Raw genomic sequence first — 27,496 nt, 5'->3', positions numbered from 1 at the left:
AAGGCAGGACAAGAAGCAACGGATAGAAACTAACCAAGGAGAAAAGCAACTTAGAACTAAGGAGAAATGCAGTGGGGTGGGGGGAAGGACTAGGGGTGATGTGACAATTGTCTTCAAATATTTGAGGGGCTGCCACAAGGAAGAGGGGGTCAGACTATTCCCCAAAGCACCCAAGGGCAGGACAAGAAGCAATGGATGGAAACTAACCAAGGAGAAAAGCAACCTAAAACTAAGGAGAAACTTCCTAACAGTGAGAACAATTCACCAGTGGAATAGTTTGCCTTCAAACCCCCGTGACTTCGACCCTACACTGTCTACTGTTGACCTCACCCCAGAAGTGAGTTCCTACCAGTTCGCACCAGTTCGGTAGAACCGGTTCGTCAAATCTACCGAACTGGTTAGAAGAGATTCCACCAGTGGACCTGGAAAGCAGGCCACACCTACAGAAGAGGTTCCAAAATTTTTTGAAACCCACCACTGACACACACACACAGAGAGAGAGAGAGACAGACTCACACACACACACACACACAAACACACACACACACAGAGAGAGAGAGACAGACTCACACACACACACACACACAAACACACACACACACAGAGAGAGAGAGAGAGAAAGGAAGAAAAAAAGAGAAAAAGTGAGAGAGATGAAAGAAAAAAAAGGAAAAAGGGACAGAGAGACAAAAGTAAGGGGAGAGAGAGAGAGAAAGAGAAAGAGAAAGAGAGAGAGAGAGAGAGAAAGAAAGAAAACACATGGCTGGCAAGCCACTCCCACCAGGTCACATGGCCCACAAGCCATTCCCACAAAGGAGGCCACAGAGTAAGTTCGAAAATTTTTTGAAACCCACCACTGTCTCACCCCATTCCTAAGAGGTCCACCAGCGTGCCTACCGTCCCTGTCCTACTGTCCCCACTCGTGTCCTGCATTCCTAATCATGCTTATAGTTAGATCTGTTATCTTATACATGCTTGACACAAGAAATAAAATTAAAAAATGTTTAAAAGTTTTGGGTGCCCCACGCCTGCAGCCTTTTCAGAAGAGACTGGACAACCGCTTGTCTGGAATGGTAGCAGGGGGGTTGATCTAGACGACCTCCGGGGATCCCTTTCAACACTTGTCATTCTGTTATTCTACCCCAAGAGATCTCTAGTTGAGTAATGCATTTTTGGGACGAACGCAGGGGAAGCACCAAGGCGCCGCTTGAACGCCGCGGCTTGCATCTTTGCAAACGCGCGCGCACGCGCGCGCCCAGTCGCGGGCGGCCACACCCACGGGTCCTGCCCCCAGCACACCTCCGGAAGGCCGAACGCAGGAGGGGAGAAGGAGGAGCCGATGGAGGAAGGAGGGCAGGCCCTGGAAGAGAAAGCAGCGCTCGGCTTCCAGAGGGGCTTCTTAGCCGGGAAGCGCCTGGCCGAACTCCCCTGGGAGGTGAGCGCACAGCAGCGCCCGCGGGCGCACGGTTGCACCAGCACCCCTTTCCCTTCCGATCTCTATCTTAGAGCCCTGATTGAGAGGCGCGCGTGGGACGAAGAGCCTGTGAGCGGGAGGGGCTTCAAATTTTGCCAGATTTGGGAGAGGGAGGAGGGAGGCATGAAGGCGAGGAGGGGCTGGAATCCCACCCCCTCCCCGCTGGATTCCCCCCTCCCCTCCTTGATCAGCCTGCAAGATGCAAGTCTCAGTATCCAGAACTGCAGGGAATTGCGATCCTTGAACATTTGGATTACAACGTGGGGGGGGGGGGGCGTCCGTTCCTGATTTGGCTTTGACTTTCAGATTAACAGAGTTGGAAGGGACAACTTTGAGACTTGGTGGACTTCAACTCCCAGAATTCCTCAGCCAGCATGGCATAGCTAGGAAATTCTGGGAGTTGAGATCCACAAATCAGAAAGATTAGATTAGATTAATTGAGTTGGAAAGGACCTTGTAGGTCATCTAGTCCAACCCCACCACCACCCAAGCAGGAGACCCCACACCATTTCTGACCGATGGCAGTCCAGTCTCTTCTTCAAAGCTTCCAGTGATGAAGCTCCCACAACTTCCAAAGGCAACTTCTGTTCCATGGGTTGATTGTTCTCACTGTCAGAATTTTTTTCCTTATTTCTAGGTTGAATCTCTCCTTGGTCAGTTTCCATCCATTGTTCCTTGTCTGGCCTTCAGGTGCTTTGGAAAATAGCTTGACACCCCCCCCCCCCATCCTCTCTGTGGCAGCCCCTCAAATACTGGAAGACTGCTATCATATCTCCCCTGGTCCTTCTCTTCCCTAGACCAACCATGCCCAGTTCCTGCAACCGTTCTTCGTATGCTTCAGCTTCCCCTCCCATCATCATCTTTGTTGCTCTTCTTTGCACTCTTTCTAGAATCTCAACATCTTTTTTGTAGTGTGATGACCAAAACTGGATGAAGTACTCTAGGTGTGGTCTAACTAGGGCTTTATAGAGTAGTATTAGTACCTCATTTGATCAACTGAATCCCTCTGTTAATACAATTTAGGATTGCATTGCATGTTTTGGCTGCCGCTGTACACTGCTGGCTCATATTTAGCTGGTTGTCCACTAAAACTCCAAGATCTTTCTGAAGGTCTTTCAAGACTGCTGTGAGGGAGGATGGAAAGGAGAATTTCTGATACAGGTAGTCCTTGACTTACAACAATTCATTTAGTGACCGAAGATACAATGGCACTGATAAAGGCGACTTAGAACTATTTTTCACACTTAATGATGCTTGAAGCATCCCCACGGCCACTGCATCAAAATTCAGATGCTTGGCAACTAGTTCCTATTTATGACGGTTGCCATGTCCCGGGTTCATCAATCCCCTTTTGCAACCTTCTGACCAGCAAAGTCAGTGGGGAAGCCAGATTTGCTTAACAAACATGTTTAACAACTGCAGCGATTCACTTAACAAAGGCGGCAAGAAAAGTTGTAAAATGGGACAAATTCAGTTAACCAATTTTTCACTCAACAACGTAAACTTTGGGCTGAATTGTGGTCATACGTTGAGGACTACCTGTACTGTATTTTCATTTTTCTGCCATGCACAGAGTAAGTGTGAGATTTAAAAAAAAATAAAAAGTCACTTTTTAAATCTCTTAGATTTCATGGAAGAACACAGAAATTGCTGGTTGTGAAGGAATAACATTTTTGTTTGAATGTATGATGTACAAGGACAATAATGAACATAAGCATACTCGATAGTTGATCGGTGGGATTATACATAATTGAAAACAGTGATATACAAATATAAATGGTTGGTAATTCTTTTTCATATAGGGATATGTGATTATAAAAAAAGTATATTGTTATTAAACAGACAACCAAGAATGTAAGGGAATTAGGTTTATTGAAAAAAAATTAATTGTAATTGAATATACGTTGTACAATGAAAGTGAGGTATTTAGTTATATTAGATGAAAAATCTGTGATTGTAAATGTAATTGAGAATATGGATGCAATGGATGAGAATTTTGTTTATGTATTTTTATGTTTAAAAATAAAAACAAATTGTGAAAAAAAATAGGAAATTGCTGGTTGCTCCTCCTAAAAATAAAATGATGATTTCATGAGCTATAATTCAATTGAATGTGTTTCCTCCATCAAATCGTGCATGTGTTTTGCTATCTAGAGTCTTGAAGAGGCCCTAAAATATTCAGAGGATTCCTCTCCATTTTTGGCTGTCCTACAGAAGGTAAACATTTCTTTGGAATTAGAACTTATTTCCTTCTCAATCATCATCATCCTCTTTTAACAACCCCATAATTCCTTGCATTGGGGTGGAGTCTGGGCAACTGAATAGAGCCAAGTGTTTCCTGGCTGGATGCCTTTCCCTGTCGCCAATGCAGAGTTTTGTTCGGCAGATGTATATTCTCATTGTGTCCAGAGAGAGACTCCAGAGAATGGTAGAGGACAGGAAGGCCTGGAGGAACGTTGCCCATGGAGGTCACAATAGGTCAGATGTGACTTTGCAACTAACAACAACAAACACAACAACAACCGCTCTTGTTTTCATCGTTTCAGACTGTGTATCATCCACTCTGTTTGAAATATCCTCCATCGGTTCAATATAGAAGACGCTTCTTATCTGAGCTGATCAGAAAGGTAAGGTTGGGTTGTGGTGACCACGCAGGTTAGATTACCTTAACAGATACTTCTCATGAGACTGTCCTTGAAGACTGTCCAGAGCAGTACTTCTCAACCTTGGCACCTTAAAGATGTGTAGACTTCAACTCCCAGAATTCCCCCAGACAATACATATATTTCATGGATGTCTGCTTATATGACTCCCTCCTGCTATTGTAAAAAGCAGACAAGCCTGACAATTATTCTACAGCCAAATGATAAAGTATTGTGGAAGGAAATGAAATAAAATCTTGTTGGATTTGTTTTGTTTTCTATCTGGATCATCTTCCCAAATTAGTATCTTCTGCTGTCCGCCCCCCCCCCCCCATCCCCCTTAATTGCAGCATGAATCTACAAGCACTGAACCTCTGGATCAGCTCTACGAAGCCTTAGGGGTGGTCCTGAATTGTGAAGAAACCACACACTGTTACAAGAACTATTTATTGGTAAGTAGGGATCATCACAAGCACTGAAGATATTGCAAGTCCTTGGTGCTCTCTGAGATTGTTTGTTCTCTGGCAAACGTTTCATTACTCTAACTAGGCAACATCATCAGTGCAGCACTGATGATGGTACCCAGGTAGGGTAATGAAACGTCTGCATGAAAACAAACAAGCTTTTCTGACCCAGGCTTCCTTAACAAGCATGAAGCAGAATCTTGGTCCCAGCAAAACCTCTTTTATTTACACAACTGTGAATTCCTTTCATTCACAGTCAGCAAGGCTTGGCAAACAGTCTTTCAGAGGAATATTCATCAACACGAACCTTATCTTGCTTGGAGAGCTGCCAGATAGCCAATTTCCAAACGCAGGGCAAGGCAACACTTGGCACTGAGTCTCTTATAGTCACAAACAGAACTTTCCATTCGTCAAATGACCGAAGGAACGAATTGTTTCCTGCAAAAGCCCCCTCCCCATTCTGCTCCTCTTTTGTTTCCTATGGGAGGGGCCAATCACCTCCAAGGTGTGGCTTTACTCCTAAGTCCACCCTGCTTTCTTAGTTGTTCTTGTCTTCTGGCAGCTCTGCACATGCGCACACTGGGAACAGGCTCCAGCTGTTCCTCTGCCTCACTGCTGTCTATCTCCCTCTCTGCCTCTGATGCAGAGCCCTTGTCTGAGCTTTCCTCAGCCCCCAAGACTGGCCCATGTTCCTCCCCAACCTCCTTACTGTCCGACTCTGCTGCCAGCTCTGCAGGCCGGTGGCAGCTCAGAGAGCACCAAGGACTCCTTAAGTAGGAAGTCTCTGTTTTAAAACAAACAAACAAACATGAACAGTGCAGTCGTCTTTAAATCTTCAAGTTCAGTCTTCATGTTCACCTTATGTGAGTTCTACTAGAACCTGGAGCCTAAGCTAGAAATCACAGCGCACCCTAGATTCACAATGGTTTTGTTAAACTTGTCTTTGTACAGGAATATGGCCATCACCCGAAAGAATATGTCTAGCAGTTGTTAGGAAAACATGAGTTTAGCTCAGGAAGACAGGAAAGGTTGAGAAAGAAACTTGAGTTCCTTCTATTAAAACCCAAGATCTGAATTGCTCTGAAGACACTTAAAATTACTCCATTTGCTTGTTCCTAAGGAAGCAATTATATTCTCCTAGAATTCGTAACAGCCTCACTAAATTTGCTGCCATAAAACCCTATAGCAGTCAGCCGCCGCTAGCTAATTTGGGAAATCGCAAGGGTTAGGCCTTCAGGGACTCATCAGGGAATTCCAGGGTAGAATGCCAGGCTGGGAAACTGACACCATCCTGAAAGACGGCAGTGTCAATTCCCTGTTGCATTGAAAACTGTGTCGATGTTTTGTGCAGCATCCCCAGGAATCTTTAATTCAACTTGCAGGTCTCTTTCCCTTGAGTGTCTCCAAAGGCGATGGATCCTTCCTACCAATATGTTCCTTTCAGCCCTCAGGAGATGCCGTTACACTTCGTGAAAACGTGGCGTTCGTTTCACAGGGAACCACAGGTCTAGTCACCTGGGATGCTGGCCTCTACCTGGCCGAATGGGCTCTGGAGAATTCAGAGGTCTTCAGAAACAGGTAGAGTTTCTCCACTTTAGGCTTGGACAGAGCCAGCTAAGGCTTAGCTTGTTCCTTTTGCGAAGACTGACCTGGACTCACTAAGACAGGGGGCAGCAACCGTGGCTCTGGAGCCGCATGTGGCTCTTTCGTCCCTCTGCTGTGGCTCCCTGTTGCTGGTCGGCACCACAATTTTGAGAGGAGCTTCAGGTTTGGGAAGGGGGAGGCAGGGCATGCCAGGAGGAGACTCCATGATGGGGGATATTTCCCCCAACAATCTGGGTTCTCATTTTGCCAACCTCGGAAGGATGGAAGGCGGAGTCAACTTTGAGCGTGGTGAGATTTGAATTGCTGGCAGAATTAGCATTCTAACCACTGTGCATTATGGATGGATGGATGGATGGATGGATGGATGGATGGATGGAACAAAAGGAAGGAAGGAAGGAAGGAAGGAAGGAAGGAAGGAAGGAAGGAAGGAAGGAAGAGCAATAGCAATAGCACTTAGACTTATATACCACTTTACAGTCCTCTCTAAGCGGTTTACAGAGTCAGCCTGTTGCCCCCAACAATCTGGCTCCTCATTTTACCTACCTCGGAAGGATGCAAGGCTGAGTCAACCTTGAGCCTAGTGAGATTCGATCTGCCAAATTGCAGGCAGCCGGCAGCCGGCAGTCAGCAGAAGTAGCCTGCAGTACTGCATCCTAACCACTGCGCCACCACAGCTCAGATGAAGCAATTTGCATGGAGAACTCTCCTTATTTTATGTATTTGCATATTGGCTAGGGTAGGCTGAGGGGTACTGACTGGGCCAAAGATACTTCAGTCAATTGCCGTGGCTAAAGATGGATTTGGAACAAGTCCATCTTCTTCCTAGCTCCAAAGCACCGAGAAGGCCTGGTGAAATGAATGGTAGACCCGAAACTATTCCTTCTTCGTCTATTTTGTTCCATGTTCATCCTCTTTCTCTTTCTTTAGAAGAATTCTGGAATTGGGAAGTGGGACTGGATTGACGGGAATTGCCATTTGCAAGGCTTTCCGCCCGAGAGAGTACATCTTCAGCGATCACCACGAGGGTGTCCTTGAACAGCTGTCTGAGAACATCCATCTGAATGGTTTGACTTTGGAGGCTGAATCTTGCAGCCATTGTACAGGAGAAAGCCCAAACCATCAGGGCCATCCTGATGTTGACTTGGAAGATGACCATCTCCAAATATCAGTAAAAGAACTGGACTGGAATCTAGTGTCCAAGGATGAGCTTGCGAAATTGCAAGCCGACGTCATTCTTGCTGCAGGTAATGGATGTCTTCAGATCAGACTTAGCTTGCTGAGTTAGGCATGAATGCAAACATGTTCTAGGCACTGGAGTTTTGAGATGTGAGCATTCATATCAAGACTCTGGAAAGAGTACGATGAAGAACAACAAAGATTATTAGGGGACCGGAGGATAAAATAGGTGAAGAACGATTGTGTCAGCCTCTATTTCACTATTTGCTTTCGGCTGCCATTGAAACGGGGAGGGGGGGGGGCTGGTATTTGGGAGAGGAAGTTTTAAGTACAGGAGAGATTGTAAAAAGGAAGTTTTGTTCTCACCATCTACTGCAGTGCTGGAGATCGTGCCAACCATCCTGCATACCAACCTGATGATGCTCCTTGAAGATGGAACTCACATGACACCTCAGGGATTTGCAGATTGGACAGGGGGAAGAGGGTTACCAGGGGAGGGGGTTTGGTCACATATTGATATGTATGATTTTGCGCGCTTTTGCCTCAGATCTTGCTTTGCTTAGCTGCTATCTTTTCATAACCAGTAAAAGTACTCTTAATTCTGCAAAGTGGAGTTAAGTGGTTTCCTTATGGGTTGCTGTGGGAGGTCGGCTTGACAGGTTGCAGGAATTGGGTATGTCTAGTTTAATGAAAAGAAGGACTAGAGGTGACAAAATTGCAGTGTTCCAATATCTAAGAGGCTGCCGCAGACAAGAAAGAGTCAATCTGCTCTCCAAAGCGCCTGAGGGTAGGAGAAGCAGCAATGGATAGAAAGGGTCTATGGAGATTCTCAGTCATCCAGGTCATGGTTGACCCAAAGGTAATTTTTTCAAGAGGCAACTGGACTTTCTGTTTTTTTTTCTTGGAAGACGTTTTGCTTCTCATCCAAGAAACTTTTTCAGCTCTGACTGGATAGTGGAATCCAGTCAGAGCTGAAGAAGCTTCTTGGAAGAATGAATTCCCCACCATCCAGAGATGGGTGACTATAGAAGTTTTGGGGGAAAAAAGATAACTATAGTTAACCCTATTCTATGCACTGCTCAGAAATATTCATATTTATATCTTTGCAATAGATCTTGATTATTATTTTTTTTGCAAAATGGTGTCGTTTTTTTAATCCAAGAGGTAAGGATTTGTGCAGGGGTTCCAATTGCGATATTCATTTAAAAAAAAGTTGGACCATTAACTGCCACATAGTGGCCGCCATCTTGAATTTTTTGACCCTACCCTGTAGACAGTCCAGTCTGGATCTATTTTAAATCTCTGTCTATCCAGTGATCCATTCTCTCCAATCGATATTGCCTTGTAATTTGCATTTTATTTTATTTTTTTAAATGCCACTGTCAGGCCTGCAGGCATATTCCTTTTAGGATCTTTGGCCTGCCACACTTTCTATTATTTTACTATGCAGTTTCATTAGTGGGGAATAGGGAGGGGTGAATAGTAAGGAGCAGAATGTGTTGCTGTCAAAACATTCCTTTCTAGAAGCCCAAGGTCATCTTTTTGTCTCCGCACCTCTGCACCTGACCGGAACTAGATAGGTGGAAATGCCAGCGTGGCAGAGGAAGATTGGACCATGTGATGGACTTGTGGGTGTGGGGGCAAGGTCTTAAACTTTCAACTGGGTGGAAACCCAGGAAGCTTTCAGATTTGGGTTTCCAGAGTTTAAACCAACATGTCTCTCTTATTAAATTGGAACTTTGATGAAAACTATGCCTTGAACTCTGATTTAATTCTGGATGATATTTGGAACGCTGACTGCCACTTCATTTGTTCTTCTCCCCCCCCCCTCTTTAATTCCTATCAGATGTGGTATACGATCCGGAGGTAAGCCAGCACTTGATTGGTGTCCTGCAAAAATTTCCCAGGGACGGAGAGCCTGAAGTTTACATTGCCTTCAATATCCGAAATCCGGATACGTATCACGACTTCCAAATGCAACTAGGTAAGGTCGGAAGGGGGCGGCTTCTTGGTGGCTCAGAATCATAAAGTTAACATAAGAGAAACAAACCTGGAATGTCTTCAAATGTGGGATGCTTTTGGCTTGTTTCTTTTGGCTTTCGTTTGGTTTTTTATTTATTTTATATCCCACCTTTCATTATTTCTATAAACAATTCAAAGTGGTGGATGTATCTAATATTCCTTCTTCCTCCTGTTTTTCCCACCGCCACAACCTCGTGAGGCAAGTTGGGTTGAGAGAGGGGACTGGCCCAAGGTCACCAGCTGGTTTCATGTTAAAGGGTTCCACTACTATATGCTCCATTTTTCAGAATAATATAGTAATTTATTAAAAGCACAGGTACTCCTCGATTTACTATTCTATTAGATTGTATTAGATTAATAGAGTTGAAAGGGACCTTGTAGGTCATCCAGTCCAACCCCCTGCCCAAGCAGAAGACTCTACACTATTTATGTCAAATAGCAGTCCAGTCTCTTCTTCTTGAAAGCCTCCAGTGATGAAGCTGTCATAACGTCTGGAGGCAACTTCTGTTCCATGGGTTGATTGTTCTCACTGTCAGAATTTTTTTCCTTATTTCTAAGTTGAATCTCTTCTTGATCAGTTTCCATCCATTATTCCTTGACTGGCCTTCAGATGCCTTACAAAATAGTTTGACCCCCCTCCTCTCTGTGGCAGCCCCTCAAATATTAGAACAGTGCTATCATGTCTCCCCTGGTCCTTCTCTTCACTAGACTAGCCAGGCCCAGTTCCTGCAACAGTTCATCGCATGTTTTAGCCTCCAGTCCCCTAATCATCTTGGTTGTTCTTCTCTGCACTCTTTCTAGAATCTCAACATCTTTTTCTTAATAGTAGTAGATTCTATGGAGACAGGTGGTGCCACGTAGAACTTTATAGCTACTAACCAGCACCTTAAATCCCACTCAGAAGCAAACTGGCAATCAATCCAACTCACAAAACAGAGTAAACGTGTTTCTTAGGCACACATTCCCTCTGGACAGGGGATAAAAGAATACGCCAATGAATAAACCTGGGATTCACAAGCGCCATGGAGTTTATAATCTGCAGTGTATCATTAATTGTGAATAAATACATCACTTTGGAAGATTGGAAAGCGCTGTTAATGCTCTAACCAAAGTGTGGCTATCAGGAATGAACCTGATTTAATAGGCACAGCTGGTGTGCTTGCTTTTATCTTCCAGACAACATAACTGTAGAATTCCTCTGCTAATTCATGATAGGTAACTAACTAGTTAATAGCCTGCACCAATCCAAGATACGGCCACTGCTCTAACTTTCTTTACTTAACAGATTTTTCCCCATTCTAAAGAACAATGGAAAAGGAGCAGAGGGGAAAGTATTTCTCCCTCCCTCCCTCTCTCTCTCTCCCCTTCTCTTCTCTCTCTGTGTCTGTCTCTGTCTGTCTCTGTCTCCTTCTCTCTCTGTCTGTCTCTCTTCCTCCCTCCCCTTCTCTCTGTCTCTCTTTCCCTCTCTCTATTCTCTCTCTCCCTCCCTCCCCTCTCCTTCTCCTCTTCTCTCTCTCTGCCTCTCTCCCTCCCTCCCCTCTTGTCTCTCTCCCTCTTGTCTCTCTCCCTCTCTCTATTCTCTCTCCCCCTCTCCCCTTCTCCTCTTCTCTCTGTCTCTGTCTTTCTCTCTGTCTGTGTCTCTCTCTCTCTGTCTCCCTCCATCTCCTCTCTGTCTCTCTCTGTGTCTGTCTCTCTTTCTGTCTCTCTCCCTCTCTCTCTATTCTCTCTCCCCCTCCCTCTCCCCCTCTCTCTGATGGGACTGTCTGCAAGATTATCACAACGTATCAGTTCCAGGTTGGAACTGAAGCTCAACTCTGTAAAACAAAAACAAAAAAATGCCACATCCTTTCCTTCCCGTTCAGTAGAATGGAATACGCAAAATCGAATTAGGCCGGGTCACCTGGACCAGAGATTTACTCTTCTTTATATCCCACCTTTATTCTATAAACAGTTCAAGGTGAGGAATAGATTGACAGAGTTAGAAGGGTCCTTGTAGGGTCATTTAGTCTACCCCCCCCCCCCGCCCTGCCCAAGCAGGAGATCCTATACCCGTGATGGCAAACCTATGGCACAGGTGGCACACAGTGCCCTCTCTGTGGGCACGCGAGCAGTCGTCCCAATTTAGCTATGATGCACATTTGCACATGCCTCCTACTGGTCAATTGGTCTTCAGGTCTCTGCCACGCATCAGCAGGAGGTATGGGGCGTGGGAGGGTGCATGTGCATGGGGGGGGGGGGCAAGGCACATGCAGGGGGCACATGTGCAGGGGCCGTGCACGGATTGCATTTTGAGGGTTCGGGCACACGCTTTGGGCACTTGGTCCGGAAATATTAGCCATCATTGTCCTACACCATTTCTGACAGATGCCAGTCCAGTCTCTTCTTGAAAGTTTCCAGGGATGAAGCTCCCGCAACTTCGGAAGGCAACTTCTGTTCCACGGGTTGATTATTCTCACTGTCAGAAAATTTCTCCTTGTTTCTAGGTTGAATCTCTCCTTGATCAGTTTCCATCCATTGTTCCTTGTCTGGCCTTTAGGTGCCTTGGAAAATAGTTTGACCCCCCAGCCTCTCTGCGGCAGCCCCTCAAATACTGGAAGACTGCTATCTTGTCTCCTCTGGTCATTCTCTTCACTAGACTAGCCATGCCCAGTTCCTACAACCGTTCATCATGTTTTAGCTTCCAGTCCCCTAATCACCTGAATGGTGGAGAATTCAACCAGAACTGAAGATGAGAAGTAAAAATTCTTCAAGGAAAAAGCACCTTTGGCACTACCTGTACTTTATAAACTTGTTTTGCCTCTCTACCAATTCTGGGCTAGTATTTTCTGCAATATGCCAAGCTGCTGATCTTTTAAAAAAAATGCATTGAAAATTATTATGCTTTATAAAAAATACCTCTTCGATGTCTTCATGCAACGTTCCCGGAAATAATTTCATCCCCCCAGAAAGTCCACTTTTTAAAAAATTGGTTTTGATAGATCACACGTCCGAAATGTTTTTGCAGTCTCTTGTTAATGCAGGGAAATAGATAGGGGAATAAAATGTGCGGAAGGCTTTAATATATTGCAGAGAACTTTTTTTTTTCTTCCAAAACCTGGACATTTAAAAATGAGCCACTGTGAGGTTCGTGTTTTGGGTAAGGAAAATGTTTGCATACACAGCAGCTTTTTTATCTTACCAGACAGAGGGATAACACTGCGAGGACTTCGTAAAGTCAAAAAAAGAAAAAGAAACAGACTATTCCCACTCAAGGCACATTAGAGTCTTGGTATCAAGGGACCAATTAACTTTCACAGGAGTTGCATTTCCCACAAGGAAGATTCAGCCGCACAAAAAAGTTGCCCAGATTGGATGGAACTTTTTTCTTATTTTGCTTGTGTATTCAAATCTGTGCAATTAATTCATACAGTGTTTTTGGCCAGGCTCCAAAGAAAATCCACGTATGATAAGTATCGTGTTTGGGAGATTTCTTTTTTTAAAGTGTTTCTTCTTTGTGTATAATTTATCAAAAGTTGCTTTCAGAGCAATAAACAATTCTGGCCCATTTCGCAAATGAAACCAAGTCCTTTGAATTAAGGGGGGGTGGGGATAGATGACATACTTGAGAGACCGCCTCCTGCCAATTACCTCCCTGCGACCAATTAGATCACATAGATTAGGCCTCCTCCGAGTTCCATCTGCCAGTCAGTGCCGACTGGCAACTACACGGAGGAGAGCCTTTTCAGTAGTAGCTCCGACCCTTTGGAACGATCTCCCCGTGGAGATTCGTACCCTCACCACCGTCCAGGCCTTCCGCACAGCCCTCAAGACCTGGCTAGCCCGTCAGGCCTGGGGACAAAGATAATTGTCCCCTCCCGAATGATGAATGAATGTTGCTTATTATTTTACTCTATGTATTGTGTGTGTCTATTGTTTGTATACCCCCTCCCCTCATTTTATGTAAGCCGCCCTGAGTCCCCTCAGGGAAAAGGGCGGCCTATAAGTATTAATAAATACTCAAAATACTCAAATACATGGAAATATCCCGATGTTTAATCATGTTTCTTCTTGCTTTTTTGTTTTTCAGATAAAGTGGAGATTGGACGTGAAGTGGTAGCTGCCTCTTGGAAGAATCTTTTCCCATATGACCAGCATGCTAATATAGTAATTTTAAGGCTGCACATTTAAGGGTTTTTTTCCCCTAACTCTTGATTGGAAAGCTTTTTCCAAATATTACGATTGGGAATAACTTTGGCCATCATGAGCTAGTTTCATTCTTAATGTTCACTCCAGCCATCTTCTCGGGAAGCATCAAAATGCCTCTCACAGCTACACTAAAGACTTCTTGTGTTGTAATCAGTGGGTTTACAGGAATATTTTTCTCAATCTTGTCAATTTTAAGATGTATGAATATCAACTGCCAAAATTCCAGTTTCTCAGTCTTAGCAACTTTTAAGATGTGTGGTCATGAACTCACAGAATTCGCTGGGGAATGGAAGTTGAAAGTCCACACAGATCTTAAAGTTGACAAGATTGAGAAACACTGATCTACAAGATAAATTACTAAACTTTTGCATGTTTACGGATTTAAAGTTACCCTGTTGCAGTCTTAGGGACGCGGTGGCTCAGCGGCTAAGACGCTGAGCTTGTTGATTAGAAAGATCGGCAGTTTGGTGGTTTGAATCCTAAGCGCCGCGTAACAGAGTGAGCTCCTGTGATTTGTCCCAGCTTCTGCCACCCTAGCAGTTCGAAAGCACGTAAAAATTCAGGTAGAAAAATGGGAACCACCTTTGGTGGGAAGGTAACAGCGTTCCATGCTCCTTTGGCGTCTAGTCATGGCGGCTACATGACCAGGGAGACGTCTTTGGACAGCGCTGGCTCTTCGGCTTTGAAAAGGAGATGAGCACCGCCCCCTAGAGTCGGGAACGACTAGCACATATGTGAGAGGGGAACCTTTTATTGCATCATGCAATACTTATAATGTATCCTGTTTATATAATTGTGTGAACTATGGAACACAGAAGATGTTATTTTTGTGTAATAAACATGAGGTTGCATCTGTTTTGAGGTGTTTTTACTTCTGTGTCTGGGGTGTGCTGCAACATTGTCAGCCCGGAGAAGTAGATCAGAACAGGTAATCAATCTCCATCTGTTTTTAATTGAGATTGACTTTTAGAACAGAATCTTGCAATCTGATTCTTCTGTACCTTCCTCTTCCTCCTCCTCCTCTTCTTTCTCATATTCCTGTGAATCCAGGGGTTCTCTACATGAGCCATTTCCAAATGCTGTCTTGTTTCTGAGCACTTAACACTGGTGTCTATATAACAATTTCTGCGTGTTTCTATCAAGGTCATCTTCCTTCCTTTATATATATTTCCTTGGTCCGCCTTCTAGAAGGTGCTTCTTGTAGGATAAAGTTTTTAACTTCGCAAAAGTTGACGTTTCAGAAGCATTCGTAGTTCTTTTCTGTGGGAGCCAAACAGTCAATATTAAAACAGAAAAGTGGATTCATCTGATTTTTCACTTTAATATCCAAGTATTCTCATCTTTTTTCACCCAGTTTAGACTAACAATCCATGCTCCACCATCCAGATTTACCCCCCATAACAATCCCTCAAGATAGGCGAGTCTGAGAATGAGGGGCTTAAAAATCTCTCTCTCCTCAGTCACAAAATAGTTCATAATATTTCTGCTTCTAGTTCATCCTCTTATGTTTTTAATGGCAGCAGAATGAAACAATAAATTGACTGAAAACAAAGGCTTACATCATGTATGTCTGCAACAAAACAACCAGGCTCAGAGAGCACCAAGGACTCCACAGTTCTCCACGTCCTTCTCTCCTTCTTTTACGCTGCAAACCCGACTCGCTTCTAACACTGATTATGTTACCTAGTTGGGTCATGAAACGTCTGCAGGAAAATAACTAAGCACAGAGAGCACCAAGGACCCCACAGTCATCCTCCTCCTCTCCACAAACCCACCTCCTAACACTGATGATGTTACCTAGTTGGGTTATGAAACATCTGTAAGAAAACTACCAAGCTCAGAGAGCACCAAGGACCCCACATTTCAGCCCTGCGCCACAAATATTCTACAAATATCAGTACGCTAACAAAATGTGCGTTACACCAGTTTTTTTTTTACTTTTGAGAAAATACATTGCAACAGAGAAGTTAACATTTTCCCTGCTCCTACAAGATGATGTTTGACTGAAAGAATCTATACAATCGGATGGATGCACAGAAACTACAAAATATTAAAGAGCTAATGGGCTTTTTTTTTTACACATGCTTGCTTCATACACAAATGTACCCCCAGCAATGTAGTATATTATTAGTCATTAATAATAAATTAGTATCATCAAAAAAGCACCACAAAGAATGTTCTTTCTGCGCCAACTCAGGAAGCTCAAACTGCCCAAAGAGCTGCTGATTCTGTTCTACAGAGGAATGATTGAGTCTGTCATCTGCACCTCCATAGCTGTCTGGTTTGGCTCTGCAACCCAACAAGACAGACAGAGACTTCAGAGGAGAATCAGAAATGCAGAAAAAACAATTGTTGCCAATCTGCCTTCCATTGAGGACTGCACGTGTCAAAAAGAGGCCTGTGAAAATACATATCTACAGACCCTTTCCATCCTGGACATTAATATGTTTCAACTCCTCTCCTCAAAATGACGCTGTAAGGTACTGCACACCAGAACAACTAGACACAAGGACAGGTTTTTCCCGAACACCATTACTCTGCTAAACAAATAATTCCCTCAACACTGTCAAATTATCTATTAAGACTGTATCCCTATTATTATTTTCTTCCTTCCTAGTACCTATCTCTTCCCACTTATGACTATAACCATATTGCTTGTATCTTTAAAATTTATACTGTTTTGTTTCCTAGTATAATTTGATTTCTTATTAGTAACCTATGACTTCCACTAAATTGTTTCTTATGATTCTTGATGAATGTATTCTATTTTATTTTTCTTTATGTACACTGAGAGTATATGCACCAAAGACAAATTCCTTGTGTGTCCAATCACTATTCTATTCTATTCTATTCCATTCCATTCCATTCCTAATAGTGCACAATTTCACAAACTTCTACTAAAGGCTGAAACCAGGAGAAAGCCTTAGGTTTTGGTAGAAAAATACCCAAAAATGAATGACAAGTATGGAAGGACAAAAATTCCTACGTTTCTCTCAATAGCTTTGCGGAAATTACATTTCAGGTTTTCACACTTTCGGCATCTAATCCCAGTTAACATTTCACACGTAATTTAAAAAAAAAGGAATAAATGTTAGAGAGATAGCAAAGAAAAAAAATCATTTTACTTATATGCTGGTCATCCACAAACTTTTGTAAATTGGGGATATAGTAGTTCAGACAATCCCATTAATTACTAATCAAAGAATAAAGAAAACATCTTATAGCTTTTGTTATCATTATCTGTTAAGAATACAAATTTGAAAAGTAAGGCACTATTACACTTGTTATTAATGCTGCTAGATTAATAACAGAAAATACTGGGTATATCTAGACGGGTCATCTTAGAAAAATGGGCATGATAAATATGGTCCATTGCCTTAACAAAAAAATTAACATATAAATTGAAACCAGTTAAAGAAAAATAAGAGAGAAAATTACTTCCCCCCACTTCCCCGTATGGTCTGATTTCTTATAATACGCTAATGATGAAAATAGTAATCAACCTATGTAATCAGCCAGCTACATCCCATTATTTCTATAGAAAATATAAATGTAAATTGACTACAGATACATCGCATATGAAGATTAATAGTACCCTTGCTTGGCAAGATATTAAAAGGGTATTGATTTGAATCTATGAAATATTCTTTATTGTACAATGGCTAAAAGGCAGATTCCAGTGTTAATTCAAAATAAACTTCTGGGAGTTAAGGAGACCTTGACGGTGGAACCAGTAACTTCAAGAGGTCCTTTTTGCTGAAACCACTTGGATGTTCTAAATTACTAGCTTGTGTAGAAAATTGACCCAATGTCACAACCCTAGATAAGATGCTGCATGAAATCAACCATATAAAGGTAATCCTTGACAGATTACAGATTGGGTGAAACCTGGCTCGAAAACAGTAACTGTGAGAGAGACTTTGGAGTCCTAGTAGACGATCGCTTAAACATGAGCCAGCAACATGTGGCAAAAAAAAAGATAACACAATCCTGGGTTGTATAAACACAGGCATAGAATCAAAATCACATGAAGTATTAGTACCGCTTTACAAAGCCTTAGTAAGGCCACACCTGGCATACTGCATCCAGTTTTGGTCACCACATTACAAAAAAAAGATGTTGAGACTTTGGGAAAAGTGCAGAGAAGAGCAACTAGGATGATTAAGGGCCTGGAGACTAAAACACATGAAGAACGGTTGCAGGATTTCGGTTTGGCTAGTCTAAAGGAAAAAAAGAATTAGGGGTGACATAATAGCAGTGTTCCAGTAGCTGAAGGGCTGCCACAAAGAAGAGGGGGGCAAATTATTCTCCAAAGCACCAGAGGGCAGGACATGAAACAATGGATGGAAACTAATCAAAGAGAGAAGCAACCTAGAACTAAGGAGAAACTTCTTAACAGCGATGACAATTAACCAGTGCAACAGCTTGCCTCAATATTTGTGGGTACTTAAAATCTTTATCACCAGAGGTTTTAAGCACAGTCAGTTGTCTGGAATGGTATAGGATACCCTGCCTGAGGAAGGGGCTGGACTAGAAGACCTCCAAGGTCCCTTCCTGCTCTATTCTGATTCTGACTTATGACCGGTCACTTAACGAAATGTTTGAAGTCTCAATGGACTTCACTCCGGTACTTATGATCCAGTTCTGAAGTTCTAATGGACACCCTCCATAATCAGATGACCGCACATTAACAATCGCCCCACAGTCACTGCCACCTGTCCTGTTCCATGGTCATGTGCCATCATTTCATGAAGTTTGTGCCAAAAACCTGCATTTATTTCTGGCTTTTTGGGCAAAAATAGCCCATTACTCTTGGTTCACCAAATGACCAGTGTGTTCACTTAACAACTGTTAGGGATATAATTCTAACGGTTGGGTTGGCAATATATAAATCATGTAACAATGTTGTAACTGTTTCTTTAAAGCATACTGTAAAATGTGATTGGCTGCTGTTTTTCCTCAATCGGCCATAAGAGGGAGCCAGAATGACTGTTAGTTCTCTCTCTGTTTGTTAGATGCTGGGCTGATCTGATCTGAGAGCCATGAGCTATTGTAAGTTTTGCAACTTTTAGCAAACCTTGATTACTGGACTGATTATATGATACTGGACTATGTTATTTGGATTATCCCTTAACTGAAAGACATTGATGAGTGACTGAATTATCCGTGTATGACTTGGACTGTTTGATGGACTCTGATACCTCTATTTCCACGAAAGTAAAAGCCTATTTAAACTGCAGTGTCTCTGTATGCTGGTTTGTGTGTTCTCCAACACAACTCTCACAACACTTCGCTGAACGTTCTCGCTCTCCCAACTGGGAGCTTACATAACAACAACCACCTCAAAAAAAGATGGATCGATTATGTGGGTGGCTAGAAGAACTCCAAGGTCTCTTCCAACCATGGGATATTATGTTCTATTTTTTTCCATTACAAAAAAGAACCAAGGGCAGTAAAAAAAAAATCGACTTTCACGTAAGACTCGCAGTTAGATCACTTGACAGTGGGATCTAATCAGTCCTATCGGAGAACAGAAAATTCTGCTTTTTCTGTTCTTCTTTAACATTTAAATAACCAACAATTCCATTTCTTACAGTTTACTGCAACAAAAGAATTTCTTCTACAAAGGAAAAAAAAATACAGTATTCTCAGTAAGAATTCAAGAACAAGAATTTATCACTAAATGCCAACAGCCTTCCGTGAATTATGCATCTTGGATGAATAAGATATCTTCCAGTCTTATCCACTACAGGAGTGCAATATTCAATAGCTTTTTTTTCACCTAAACACTTCAAAAAACGGAGATCGGTTCTCAGATATTGGTCGCTCCATTAATAGAGATGAAAAAGGAGGCGATAAACCCCAATGAAAAGAATATTTTTAAATAGAATATAGTATTGTTGAGACAAACGAGTTTGTGCACGAAGTATTTGGCTGTTTTGAAATGGAAGAAAACTGCACACACATCTATACAAAGGTCTAAGCATTTAAATATTTATAAGCTGCCTTTCCCTTCCAGAACAGATAAGCATTTAAATGGGGACTTTTTGACATCTTATTTCCAGAGACGTTTTATTTGAAAAATTCATGCAGAAACCAAATATTTTGCGGATACATATGAAAGTCACGTGCAGTGAGTAGGGCAATTCAGAAGTACGTTGTTATGGCACTTAAGACTCTTTAAGAAAAGTGATTTCCCCATCCGTGTTTTAAATTTAATCTACCTTGGCACACAGCCAAGGGAAAGTAACACTTTGAGTTGTGGCTCAACATCTCAAGAATGTCAGGGGACCAGTCTATAAGAATTATGATTACAAAGCAGCAACCTAGTTCCCAGCACATAAAACCTTTATTCCAATGCCAATTGCAATTCAGGGACAGGTGTTGTTAGCTGCAAAGTCATGTCTGACCCATTGTGCCCCCATGGGCAACGTTCCTCCAGGCCTTGCTGTCCTCTACCATCCCCCAGAGTCCATTTAAGCTCACACCAACTGCTTCAGTGACTCCATCCAGCCACCTCATTCTCTGCCGTCCCCTTCTTCTCTTGCCCTCCATCTTTCCCAGCATGAGGCTCTTCTCCAGTAAGTCCTTCCTTCTCATTAGGTGGCCAAAGTCTTTGAGATTCCTCTTCAGGATTTGGCCTTCTAAAGAACAGTCAGGGTTGATCTCCTCTGGGACTGACCAGTTGGATGGACTTGCAGTCCAAGAGACTCGCAGGAGTCTTCTCCAGCAACAGAGTTCAAAGGCCGCCATTCTTTGCTGCTCAGCCTTCCTTATGGTCCAAATTTCACAGCCATCCATTGCAACTGGGAAAACCATAGCCTTGACTACATACTTTTGTTGGCAAGGTGATGTTTCTGCTTTTTAGTATGCTCAAGTGCAGGTAGTCCTCCACTTAAGGCACAATTGAGCCCATAATTTCTATTGTTTAAGTGAGACAGGTCTAATCTTAAAAGTCATTTTTCCCCCGTGCTGTTGTAAACTTTAAACAATAGCAATAGCAATAGCAGTAGACTTATATACCGCTTCATAGGCCTTTCAGGCCTCTCTAAGCGGTTTACAGAGAGTCAGCATATTGCCCCCAACAATCTGGGTCCTCATTTTACCCACCTCGGAAGGATGGAAGGCTGAGTCAACCCTGAGCCGGTGAGATTTGAACCGCTGACCTGCTGATCTAGCAGTAGCCTGCAGTGCTGCATTTAACCACTGCGCCACCTTGGCTCTTGCTAAGCGATGACTAAGCGAAATGGCTGTAAATCAAGAACTCTCTGCAATAGGTTAGAAAATCACATCTTTAGTCTGGGAAGACTCTTCTCTATTCCAGGTAGTACTCAACTTATGACCAGGGTGGAAAATTGTTGTTGCCAAATGAGAAATTTGTCAAATGAATTTTGCTCCGTTTCTTGCCGGACTTGTTAAATATAGTCACTGAAGTTGATAAGTTAGTATTCAGTCATTAAGTGAATCTGACTTCCCCTTTGAGTTTGCTTATCAAAAGGTCACAAAAGGGGATCATGTGACCCCGGGGTGCTGCAACCGTCGTATGTATGAACCAGTTGCCAAGCGTCTGAATTTTGATTATGTGACCATGGGTGACGCTTCAAAGGTTGTAATTATGAAAACGGTCATAAGTCCTTTTTTTCAGTTCTGTTTGTACAGTTACTAAATGAACTTTTGTAAGTCAGAGGGATAGAATCAAGATTGCGTGAAGTGTTAATACCACTTTATAATGCCTTGGTAAGGCCACACTTGGAATCCTGCGGTTTTGCTTGCCATGATGCAGAAAAGATGTGGAGACTCTAGAAAGAGTGCAGAGAAGAGCAACAAAGAGGATTAGGGAACTGGAGGCTAAAACATATGAAGAACGGTTGGAGGAATTGGGTATGTCTAGTTTAATGAAAAGAAGGACCAGGAGGGGCATGATAGCAGTGTTCCAATATCTCAGGGGCTGCCCCAAAGAAGAGGGAGTCAAACTATTCTCCAAGGCACCTGAGGGCAGGACAAGAAGCAATGGGTGGAAACTAATCAAGGAGAGAAGCAACTTAGAACTGAGGAGAAATTTCCTGACAGTTAGAACAATTAATCAGTAGAATGACTTGCCTCCAGAGGTTGTGAGTGCCCCAACACTGGAGGAAGTCTTTAAAAAGATGTTGGATAGCCATTTGTCTGGAACAGTATAGGGTTTCCTGCCTAGGCAGGGGGTTGGGACTAGAGGACCTCCAATGTCCCTTCCAACTCTGCTATTGTATTCTTGTATTCTAGTCAAGGACTACTTGTATAAGGCTATTTTCCATCCATGAAGTGGCACTTGAATTTTCCTAGAATATGATCAAGTAAGGGACAAAAATAGGAAAGGTTTTTGTTTTATTTACCAAAATAAAATGTCATTTTTTAAAAAAATCAATTCAACATAAAGTTTGTCGTAAAATTTTGATTTATGCCAATTTTTGAATTTTCAAATACTGGCAGGACAATACAAAACTGGAAAAAGACATAATTTATCAACTAACTTGTAATTTATCATAAGCTAATCGGATTTGTCGCTAAACAGAGGAAGTACTGTCTGTTCCCAGCTTTCATCCCAACGTTGCTGTTTGGCCTGGCGAAGATTTCTTCGGAATAGAGCAAGTTGGCTTTCCTCAGCAGGAAATTCACCGAAAAGCATCTGTAAGGCAAAACAAAAAACAAAACAAAAAACACCATGATAAAAAAGAATGCTATGCATTGAGCAGTGTGGTGGATGAAATGTGAAACCAATCCAATACGAGTAGCATTAAGATCAAATTAAGAATAAATTTCCTGACCGTAACAACAATTAACAGTAGAACAACTTGCCTCCAGAAATTGTGAATGCTCCAACACTGGAAGTTTTCAAAAAGAGATTGGACAACCATTTGTCTGAAATGGTATAGGGTTCCCTGCCTAAGCAGGGAATTGGACTAGAGGATTTCCAAGGTCCCTTCCAACTCTGTTATTCTATTCTATTCTATTCTATTCTATTCTATTCTCTATTCTATTCTTATTCCATTCTGATATTCTATTCTATTCCATTCTGATATTCTATTCTATTCTATTCCATTCTGATATTCTATTTTATTCTATTCCTATTCCTATCTCTATTCCATTCTGATATTCTGTTCTGTTCTATTCTATTCCGTATTCTATTCTGTATTCTCTATTCTATTCTCTTCCTATTCCATTCTGATATTCTATTCTATTCCATATTCTACTCTACTCTATTCTGTATTCTCTATTTTATTCTTATTCCATTCTGATATTCTATTCTATTCCTATTCCATTCTGATATTCTGTTCTGTTCTAATCTATTCTATTCCATATTCTACTCTACTCAATTGTGTATTCTCTATTCTATTCTATTCCTATTCCATTCTGATATTCTATTCTATTCCTATTCCTATTCCATTCTGATATTCTGTTCTGTTCTATTCTATTCCATATTCTACTCTATTCTGTATTCTCTATTCTATTCTATTCCTATTCCATTCTGATATTTTATTCTATTCCTATTCCATTCTGATATTCTATTCTGTTCTACTCTATTCCATATTCTACTCTACTCCATATTCTCTATTCTATTCTATTCCATTCTGATATTCTATTCTATTCTATTATTTGTGGAAAAATAACATTGAGAACTACTAAAATGATGAAATTGTATCATTAAAATATAAGGATTATGAAAACTATAGTATAGGGAGTCCTCAACCTACAACAGCTCATATAGTGACCGTTCAAACTTTCAGTAGCAATGAAAAAAGTGTCTTACAACTATTTTTCATACTTACGACCTTTGTAGCATCCCCATGATCACGTGATCAAAATTCAAATGCTTGGCAATTGATTCATACTTATGACTGTTGCTGTGTCCCAGGGTGATGTAATCCCCTTTTGAGACCTTTTAACAAGTAAAATCAATGGGGAAGCTTGATTCACTTAACGGCCGTATTACTAATTTATCAATTGCAGTGATTCACTTAACAACTGTGGTGAGATGGGTCATAAAATGGGACAAAACTCTCTTAGCAACAGAAATGGGCTCAATTGTGATAGCAAATTAAGGACTACCTGTACAGTTTTGTGCGGTCCAAAATTGTGCTTTGCAAATGTTAATAGATTAAAAAAAAAACTATGGAAAAACAGCACAAAAATCACACAGCATCACACGAAAACCCAGTTCTTCAATTTTCTTAGTGTAGATTTTTTTTCTCAAGAGGAATTAAATTTATTTACTAGAACGGCAATTCTATTAGCCTCCTAATTGCACCCCTCAATATTTAAAGGTTTTGATCGATGCCAGATTCACTGCTTTAGAAAAGGTTTAGAAAGGGCTGTAATCTCGACCTTAGCAAAATGTATTGTTAATTAATTAATTCTTAATTATTGCAATAAAAAAACCCTAGCAAAACTCTTTGAAAACTGAGAGGGTCAAGGAGAAAATTACTGGATCACCGGCATACAACGATAAATTGGTATGCCTATGGGCTAGCTTAAGAGGATGGAAAGTGATATTGCATAGATGAGGCCCCAGGGACTTTATAAGATAATTAAATATACATTTAACTCCTCTCCTTGCAGGTATTTAGTAAAATGTCCTTGCATGCTACATCTCTTTCAGCCTTACGTTCTTGTGATATTTAAATCAAAGAATGTTTACAGTCTGTACCACAGATTAGGTCTACAGAGTACAACAAGTACAAATTTAAAATCAACAAAAGTTGCAAAATGCGATCAGCCAGGTCTAGGAATACCTGCCATCTTAGCCTAAAAAGATCTGACTTCCTGAAGCAGCAATTAGGATAATAAAGACAATAGGAGCCATGGTGGCGGGGTGGTTAGAATGCAGTTCTGCAGGCAAATTCTGCCCATGGTCAGCAGTTCAATCCTGACTGGCTTAAGGTTGATTCAGCTTTCCAGCCTTCCGAAGTTGGTAAAATGAAGACCCAGATTTTTTGGGGGAAATATACTGACTTTGTAAACTGCTTAAGAGAGGACTGTAAAAGCACTGTGAAGCAGTATATAAGTGTTATTGCCCTTCCTTCCTTCCTTCCTTCCTTCCTTCCTTTTCCTTTCCTTCCTTCTGTCCTTCCACTGTGCGTAGTGGTTAGAATGCAGTTTTGCAGGCTAATTCTGCCCACAGTCAGCAGTTCAATCCTGACTGGCTCAAGGTTGATTCAGCTTTCCAGCCTTCCAAAGTCGGTAAAATGAAGACCCAGATTTTGGGGAGGAAATATGCTGACTTTGTAAACCGCTTAAGAGAGGAGCTGTAAAAGCACTGTGAAGCAATATGTAAGTCTAAGTGCTATTGCTATTATTTTTTTCAAAATGGGACTTAGGGAAATATTGGATCAGTGGATCATCTCAAAATCAGCACCATAAGATGACAAGTTGTAGGATTATCAAGGAACTGCTCACAGAAGAAAACCATGATTGGTGCTAGACATCCATTCTCAGATTCAAAGGAAGTTGAGAAATACTGCAGAAATACTGCAAGCCAAAAAGTAAAGAATGGAGTGAAGTGAAGTGCAGTGCAATGGATTGGAATAATAGGAATAGAAATAGAATAATAGGAATAGGAATAGGGAGTGAAGTGGAGGCTTAGGGTAGGGTAGGGTAGGGTAGGGTAGGGTAGGGTAGGGTAGGGTAGGGTAGGGTAGGGTAGGGTAGGGTAGGGTGGAGTGGAGTGGAGTGGAGTGGAGTGGAGTGGAGTGGAGTGGAGTGGAGTGGAGTGGAGTGGAGTGGAGTGGAGTAGAGTAGAGTAGAGTAGAGTAGAGTAGAGTAGAGTAGAGTAGAGTATTTTTCATTGGCCAAGTGTGATTGGGCACACAAGGAAATTCTCCGGTGCCAAAGCTCTCAGTATACACACAAGCAACAAAGTGATAAATCATAAGATTCAACCATTATGTAAACGACTCAAATCAAACACTATCAAGAACTAATCTGAGAAGCATCCACAAACCTTCAGCTGTTCCGCAAGTTCACTCCAGTCCTTAAACATCAAGCCGTTCACTTCGTGTTTCACCAGTTCGTGCAAACTGCAAAGAAATTGGGGTGCATAAAAAAGATCTCATTAGTAGCTATGGGGGGTGGGGGGGGGCAGAAAATCAATCTGCAGTATGGAAGGCCTTTCTGGATCAAAAGGAGGGTGCCTGGAATTGTGCAAAGGAGTCCACGCTTGATTTCTGCATGCATATTGCGTAGCGGGTCCTTGTTATTTCTGAACATGGAAGCAGGACTCGGCACTCAACAGAGCAACCGCCAATCCGATTTTTTACAATCTGGTGCATTCCGGTGTGGATTGGAATACTGTATTTTTCGGAGTATAAGACGCTCTGAAGTATAAGATGCACCTAGCTTTTGGGGAGGAAATTGCTGCCTCCCAGCAATTTGCCTCCTTGCAGCGAACGGCCAACAGCCTGGTTCAGTTTCAGCACAGCCTGATTAGCACAAGCAGCTGATCGGCAGTTGGATCGGCCTCCTGACCATCAGCTGTTTCAGGTTGCAGGGATTGCCTTAGCCTATTGTCGCCTCCGCGAGCCCCATTTTCCACCTCCGCGCCACATTTTCCGCCCATTCCAATCCCCACCTCCTGGAAAGGGCGGAAAATGAAACTTTTTTCTCTTTCCCCTTGGCAGTTGATGGCTGGGCAACCTCTTGTTGTGGGCCCCTCTCTGGAATGGACTGCCTCCTCCCTGGGAAATTGTGCTGGTGCTGCTGAAATTTTCCTCCAGCTCTTCTCCAGCTACACATTCCATCCCACCTGACATTTTGTGTATTCCTTGTTTACAAGAACACGGTATTCACTGGGAGAGGTGGAGGACAGGATGACACGGCCCTTACCATTGAAATTGTACTGCGCACACGGGCAAGCAACAGCCGAACATATCTACCACTTTCATCGGTAAATCTAAACCGCTGGAGGATTTATGAAGACAAACCCCTAAATCGGCTGAGCCTGTAAGAGAAAAGGAAGGGGAGTTCAGTGGATATAGAACTGCTCAATCAATCAGAACAGAGCTGGAAGGGACCTGGGGGGGGGGGGCTTCTAGTCCAACCCCCTGCTCAAGCTGGAGACCCTATGCCATTTCAGACAGGTGGATATCCAGTCTTTTCTTTAAAACCTCCAGTGATGGAGCTCCCACAACTTCTAGAGGCAAGCTGTTCCACCGGTTAATTGCCATCACTGTTAGGAAGTTTCTCCTTAATTCTAGGTTGCTCCTCTCCTTGATTAGTTTCCATCCAGTATTTCTTGTCCTGCCTTCTGGTGCTTTGGAGAATAATTTGACTCCCCCTTCTTTGTGGCAACCCCTCAAATAATGGAATATTGCTATCATGTCTCCCCTACTCCTTCTTTTCTCTAGACTGGCCATACCCAATTCCTGCAACTGTTCTTCAGATGTTTTTGTCTCCAGGCCTCTAATCATCTTAGATGCTCTTCTTTGCCCTGTTTCCAAAGTCTCAACATCTTTTTAATAATTTTCTGTGTGGCAAAAGGAGTGGCTAATGCATTTTACAAATAAAGAAAGAAAGAAACAAACACAGCAACCAACCAACCAACCAATAAATCTATTTAGTATCATCCTACAAGAGAAAAAACAAAAATGTTCTTGCCAAGCAACAGGGCGTAGTCTTCCGCTTCCAGCCACGGGGTGCAAATCTGGATATGGTTAAAGTGCAGAGAAGCTATCAGCTTGGTGTAATGGTCCTTCAGAGGTCCTTTGCCTTTCATAAGAGAAACACACATGTAAGGAAAAATTACCAGAACAGAATATTTGTAGCTCAGGGTTTAATTGAGGGGTCCTTGGCACTCTCTGAGCTTGGAGGTTTTTTTGCAGATGTTTCGTTACCAAAGTAGGTAACATCATCAGAGCTAGTAGGGAGTGGGGTTTGCTGTTGTTTCATATGCTAGTAGC

At 42.3% G+C, this 27,496-nt stretch overlaps 2 protein-coding genes across 4 annotated transcripts in view; one reads left to right on the top strand and one right to left on the bottom strand.

Annotated features, from left to right (window-relative positions):
• Positions 1 to 1,311: 1,311 nt before the first annotated feature.
• On the top strand, positions 1,312 to 14,041 carry EEF2KMT (eukaryotic elongation factor 2 lysine methyltransferase). Of its 2 annotated transcripts, XM_032231368.1 has the most exons (8): positions 1,312 to 1,432; positions 3,626 to 3,688; positions 4,018 to 4,098; positions 4,464 to 4,565; positions 6,022 to 6,155; positions 7,110 to 7,426; positions 9,205 to 9,342; positions 13,447 to 14,041. In XM_032231368.1, exons 1-8 carry the CDS (start codon positions 1,337 to 1,339, stop codon positions 13,545 to 13,547), a joined length of 1,032 nt encoding a protein of 343 aa, XP_032087259.1. In that variant the 5' UTR covers positions 1,312 to 1,336; the 3' UTR covers positions 13,548 to 14,041. The 2 variants fall into 2 exon arrangements, with proteins under 2 accessions (XP_032087259.1, XP_032087260.1); XM_032231369.1 differs by lacking the exon at positions 3,626 to 3,688.
• Positions 14,042 to 14,686: 645 nt separating this feature from the next.
• ALG1 (ALG1 chitobiosyldiphosphodolichol beta-mannosyltransferase) overlaps positions 14,687 to 27,496 on the bottom strand; it is a 31,130-nt gene continuing 18,320 nt past the window's right edge. Inside the window, exons 11-15 of one of the 2 annotated variants that reach the window (XM_032230948.1) lie at positions 27,195 to 27,305; positions 26,424 to 26,538; positions 25,543 to 25,618; positions 22,076 to 22,230; positions 14,687 to 14,825 (exon numbers count right to left, since the gene is read on the bottom strand). In XM_032230948.1, coding sequence (XP_032086839.1) covers positions 22,093 to 22,230; positions 25,543 to 25,618; positions 26,424 to 26,538; positions 27,195 to 27,305 — 440 coding nt within the window. In that variant the 3' untranslated portion in view covers positions 14,687 to 14,825; positions 22,076 to 22,092. Of the gene's footprint in view, positions 14,826 to 22,075; positions 22,231 to 25,542; positions 25,619 to 26,423; positions 26,539 to 27,194; positions 27,306 to 27,496 lie in introns of those variants that run through there. The other variant, XM_032230949.1, reaches the window with a different exon arrangement.

This window comes from Thamnophis elegans, chromosome 14, assembly GCF_009769535.1.
Source record: "Thamnophis elegans isolate rThaEle1 chromosome 14, rThaEle1.pri, whole genome shotgun sequence".
Lineage (NCBI taxonomy): Eukaryota > Metazoa > Chordata > Lepidosauria > Squamata > Colubridae > Thamnophis > Thamnophis elegans.
This window is presented reverse-complemented; position numbering and strand designations above follow the sequence as displayed.